Source organism: Meles meles, chromosome 9 (assembly GCF_922984935.1).
Source record: "Meles meles chromosome 9, mMelMel3.1 paternal haplotype, whole genome shotgun sequence".
NCBI classification, from domain to species: Eukaryota; Metazoa; Chordata; class Mammalia; order Carnivora; family Mustelidae; genus Meles; species Meles meles.
The window spans coordinates 81518022-81524021 of NC_060074.1; the positions used below are offsets into that span (position 1 = coordinate 81518022).

The following is a 6000-nucleotide window of genomic DNA, read 5'->3' on the forward strand; positions in this document are numbered from 1 at the left end:
GGGTTAAAGCCTCTGCCTTCGGCTCAGGTCATGATCCCAGGGTCCTGGGATGGAGCCCCGCGTCGGGCTCTCTGCTCAGCAGGGAGCCTGCTTCCTCCTCTCTCTCTGCCTGCCTCTCTGCCTACTTGTAATTTCTGTCTTTCAAATAAATAAATAAAATCTTTAAAAAAAAAAAAAAGAAAGAAAGAATAGGCAGAATAAATCTTCAGGAGAAACCATTGCTCTCCTATGAAAATTAGGAACAAGTTCCTGTGGACTGGGAAGTAGAAGAAGTTCACTTTTTCCCCACTTTTCCCGCCTCCCTTGGTTCTGCCTCAAGGCAAGTTTCAGACATGAAGCTACACAGCAATGGCAGCAGATGCTGCTGAGGCACTTAAAACTCACAGAAAATCCTTCCCTCTGACCAGAATAGGAAAAGTCTCCAGTAACCTGAAGAATATTAGAAGGAAATCTACTTTTTTCTCTGCTGTCTTCTGTCATTTCACCCTAGACAGGGATGCAGTTATGGGATGTGTGAGATAGCACACAGGGAGGGTAGTCACAGCATTTAGCCATAGAACCAGAAAAGGGGACTTATGAGTGTTAGAGATATCAAAAAAAAAAAAAAAAAAATCAGAGAGGATCATCAAAAAATGATCCCCTAAAAATCTACTGAAAAGTCTCTCCTGAGCTGTGCATGTATGGAACTGACATGAACTTGTATAAACAAAAGGCTTTGAGAACTTGAACTATAGCTTTAATAGTGGTGCATACACAGAGATTATAAAAAAAGTACTGCTGAGGCTTTGGAAATTGAATTTACATTGGAAACACTGCCATAGAAGGCAGGGTAGGATACGTGGTCTAAATCTAAGTGGGTTAGCTACCTAGTTAAGCAAAACAAACAAACAAACAAAAAAACCCGAAACAAACAAACAAACAAAAAAACAGACAAAAAACTCAACCATCTCCAGAGGATACTAACAGTTCTTGGAATCTCACAAATTATTTTAAATGCCCAAGATAGAATCCAAAATTACTTAACATGTAAAGAAATAAGACAATGTCTACAACTTCTAAGAGAAAGGACATGAGATGCCAAGTGCAATGCAGCCAAGATTTTGGAATTTTCAGAAAGAAATTTAAAGTAGTGATAATAACAGTGTTCCATCACGAAATGGCATATACTCTTAAACCTAATGCAAAGATTCATGTTTCCATCAGAATTTACATGTAATTACTCATCTGAGACACTTGGTAGTATCTGCCCTCTGCTTTTAGATTAGGGATTCTCAAGTCAGTCTCACACATGTGGACATTTTTTTTAAAGATATCGATATATGCCTCATCCTCAGAAATTTAAATTCAATTGGAGATGTGGGACCCAGGGATTCATATTAAAAAAAAAAAAATTCCACATGTAACGATTGTAAGCCAATACTGAGAATCAGTGCTTTACATAGTCTCAGCTCCAGTTTATTCCTCAGCTATCCAGCAATACATTAATAAATAAGTTGCCTCAAGTTCCCATGGAGGAACTATGATAAAACTCATAATATCTGATGGTCCAGGGGCGCCTTGATGGCTCAGTTGTTAAGCGTCTACTTTCAGCTCAGGTCATAATCCCAGAGTCCTGGGATTGAGCCTCACATCAGGCTCCCTGCTCAGCGGGAAGCCTGCTTCTCCCTTTCCCACTCCCCCTGCTTCTAGTCCCTCTCTCGCTGTGTCTCTCTGTCAAATAAATAAATAAAATCTTTATAATATCTGATGGTCTTTACATAATCTATACATAACACATTTTATGTTTCATATATTTAGGCCTTGATTCATTTCTCTTCATCGATTTCCTTATTTAATAACTAGTATTATAAAATATTTGCAGTGAAGCCCAGCAACCTATCTCAGGTTATTTTATACATTTCTGAGAAGATTGCTGCTGCTATATTCAAAGAGGTGATGTAGGTCTACAGAGTAAAACTAGTATCAGCCATGTTCCCTGACTAGATCCCCATCACCACTTCATTGCTCCAGACCCCAAAATGCCTAAGATTTCCATAACAGGAAACTGGAGTTACATAGTGAACATCCATTTTCCTTCCCAACTTACCATTACCTCTAGCATCCGAAAAGAATTTATAATCTGTTGTTTATTTCAATCCACCCAAAAGAGTGAGGGGGCAGACAGAGCCGGTATTTTTTTGTGACGTAAGATGCCTGGTCATCATTTAATGGTGGCTAAGGCCCACATCTATGACAAGGGTCAATCCTATGTGCCCTAATTGGCAAAAATTATGAGCCTAAGACTCAGAGAATAATTCTAGGGCTTCAGAGCATAGATGCTATTTATGTAGTGGTTGTACTACATCTTTGGGGGATTTCTAGGTATCTCTAGAGTATAGTGTCCAAAACACACTAACTATATAATTTGCTTTGTCTTGGCAGTTTATCACCGTCTTTGAAGGAAACAAGAATATTACTGACAGTGCATATTCCTCAAAAGAATTTGTTTCAGGTACAAATGTGCTATACTTTAGCATTCCTCATGGAATGACTGGCTTCTCCCTTCTAGTACTCAACCTGAGATTGAGTAATGAGATTGAAATAATATACTTAACTATGTATATGTATGTGTGTATAGCCATTTTCAGTTTATTATGTTTATTATGTAGTTCTTTTACTTTAACCTCAAACCACAGTAACAAATAATGGAGCTAATATTTATTAGGTACCAGTTATCTCCATTTTATTAAAGAGGAAAGTGAGAGTCATTGAAGAGGAAAGCAAGAGTAGGTTACTCAAGATCACCTCATAGCTAATAAGCTGGGATTCAAACACAGATCCGCCCAACTTCAAAGCTTAAGCACATTCAATATGACGATAATTTATACACTCAAATACCACAGGAGCCAGACAGTTACTATAAACAAGAGAAGTAGGTTGAGCAGGGGTGTGGATCCACTGGAGATGGGGTGTCCCATCTAAAGGAGGAGATGATAATCCAATCATTGACATACTGGGTTGTTGCTTGCTTTTCCAGTTCAAGTCTTAGCCTTTTTCAAAAGAAGCTGGAGATGAAAGTTTTATGTGAAAATTCCCGATTTTTAAATTTTATTAGATCATTCAAAGCTTTGTGAAATGTTTTGCAGACAAAACTAAACTTGTCTATATATCCCCTATACCATACTACTCTCCCTCTGTCAATCATAAAGCCTAATTTACAAAACAGAAAATGAAGGTAATAATCACCTGAGTTTACACAGTCAACAAATGGAGAACTTTTAAGGCCCAAAACAGATCTTCTGACTTTGATCCTCCATTTTTGCTTGCCTCCATAATGTGGTTCTATATTGTTGCCACTGCATCCCAGAATGAGCCCCATGTTGGGTATGATCAAAGATAGTCTATAGTTTTGCTACAAAAAGAACTATTAAAGGACAAACACAGGGTCCACTACTCTCTGTAGGGATGAACTTCATGTATGTTATTAACCTATGATACTAGCCAGTGTTGGTCTTGAGCAAGGTACAAGGAATCTAGAATGGATGCATATTTGAAGCAGTATCCTCAGTGTGTTTTCAGGAACTGCTTTGCATTAGAATCACTCAGTGTATTTTTTTAACAATGCAGATTCCTGGGCCATCTCTTAGACTGCCCAAGTTAACATCTCTGAGTAATGGTGCCCAGGAATCTGAATTTTGAATAAGAACACCAATTTTTTAACTTCTCCAATGAGAGAATTTCAAAAGACTTGCAACAATGTCTCAATCACGTTAGTAAAAATTTATCTTACTTTTTCAGAATGTACATCTTTCTCTTTCAATCCATGCTTTTGTGTCTTATCCACTGCAGATTTTGACTGTTTCCTTTTAAATTCTTAGGTTATTTTTTAAAATAATATTTATATTATTACTATTATTATTGTATATTATGGATATAATTTGTGTATTATATTATGTATGTTATATTATGTATAATATTAATATTATTATTATAATTAATAACTATGTAGTTAAAAACCTAAATATGCTTTTTTGTTCTTCATAGTTAAATTTACTATAGGCTATCTTAGCTTTAATCATAGAATATTATCTTTCAAAAAAGATATCTCTAAGTAACTGCAAGAGCTACAGTCATGAACTTTGGCATGCATTAGAATTAAGAAAATGTTGGTTTTTACTGTCATGTGTATTTTTATGCCCTATCATTAAGTTTCAAAAAAGTACATAAATGTTCACTTTTGTCTTTACATGTCTACATGTAAAAATGTCATTTTGTGATAATTAAAATATGATATTCTTTTTTTTTTTTTTTTAGATTTTATTTATTTATTTGACAGACAGAGATCACAAGTAGGCAGAGAGGCAGGCAGAGAGAGAGGAGGAAGCAGGCTCCCCGCGGAACAGAGAGCCCGATGCGGGGCTCGATCCCAGGACCCTGAGATCATGACCTGAGTCGAAGGCAGCGGCTTAATCCACTGAGCCACCCAGGCACCCCAAAATATGATATTCTTTAAGACCCCATGTGTTGAATAAGTTATGTAGAAAAATGAATCTAAATGAAAAATATTTTATTATCTATACAGTCTTACTTCACATAACAAAAAAAAAAAAATCACTTAAAGTTAGCTAACCGAAAATTCACCCAAAGGAGGTGAGAAATTATACCAATTTTAATGCACTTGTACTCGCACATAAGCACTCTGAAATTGATACTCTTACTGCATAGAGTTGAAAGTTACTTACCCATGTAAGTTTAGCTCATCAGGCATTTTCTAAGAGTGTTCTGCTAGGTAAAGTAAGACATTCTTTGCATACCTGACTACAGAACCATCAGAATACAGTAGGTGTAACTATGCTATATAGAGTCAGAAAGCTGGATCCTATTCCCAGTGTGGCCATTTTCCACTCATATGACCTTATGCTAGGTATTTGACCTTGCCAAGATTCAGTATTCAAAAAAGGAGAATTTCCTATTTCCTTCCGATTTACCCGGAAGACTGTTAGCAGGGCCAAATCAAAAGAGTCTTTGTGAATTTTTGTTTGTTTGTTTTTTAAGATTTTATTTATTTATTTGACAGAGATCACAAGTAGGCATAGAGGCAGAGAGTGAGGAGGAAGCAGGCTCCCTGCCAAGCAGAGAGCCCAAGGCAGAACTCGATCCCAGGACCCTGAGATCATGACCTGAGCCGAAGGCAGAGGCTTAACCCACTGAGCCACCCAGGTGTCCCTGTTTTTGGGTTTTTTTTTTAATCCCATAAAGTATTGTATAAATGTCTCTTTCTGAATTCTAAATCAATTCTGTAATATAGCTTCTCTCAATTAAAATATCTAATAAATATCCATATTACTTTTTTGCTTTATCCACAGAAACTCTCAAGCCTAGTATTTCCAAACAAGGATCTAAAATGCTGGCAAAGGTATCTTCAGCTCTGTCAAAGGTGTTTTCTCGAACTAACACCAATATTTCCAAATCTTCCTCACCACCTCACCAGGATGAGCACTGAAGTTTTTTATACCTGATATAACTAGGCTTACTTTCCTTGAGAAATAAAATGGTTTTAAAAGCATAACATACTGTTCTATATGATGATTTTTATAAAACTGAGCGAAATTTTAAGAGCCAAAGAAAGTCCAATAGAGAACTGGGTAAGAGAAAGTTTTAATGAATGCTTTTCATAAGCATTTTGGTATGAGAAGGGTATTAGTATTACCTGTGTGTCATTAGGATAAAGAGACAAAAAGTGTACAAAGTAACCAGTTAGCACTTAAGCAACCACCAACAAATGCTCTTGGATGTTTCCTGTTAAGTTTTTGGAGGTATTTTCAACAAAATAGTTAGAAAATTGAGATAACACTCAAATGAATTCTGTAACACAGCTATGAAACTGATTAGTTCACTCTAAAGGTATATTTGGAGGTTCAAATTAAAGTATACCAGATGTAAGAAATCAGACTTTCCCATCTGCAGATAATGTTTCATCAGTTTATAAAATATCTCCCAAGCAAAAAGATCCAACTATAG

At 36.3% G+C, this 6000-nt stretch overlaps 1 protein-coding gene across 1 annotated transcript in view; it reads left to right on the forward strand.

Moving 5' to 3' along the window:
* The window catches only part of FSIP2 (fibrous sheath interacting protein 2), a 92300-nt gene extending 86818 nt beyond the window's left edge, over positions 1 to 5482 (forward strand). The window contains exons 23-24 of the mRNA XM_046018219.1: positions 2422 to 2491; positions 5346 to 5482. Of these exons, the coding sequence (XP_045874175.1) occupies positions 2422 to 2491; positions 5346 to 5482 (207 nt within the window). The remainder of the gene's footprint in view (positions 1 to 2421; positions 2492 to 5345) is intronic.
* The last annotated feature ends 518 nt before the right edge of the window (positions 5483 to 6000 follow it).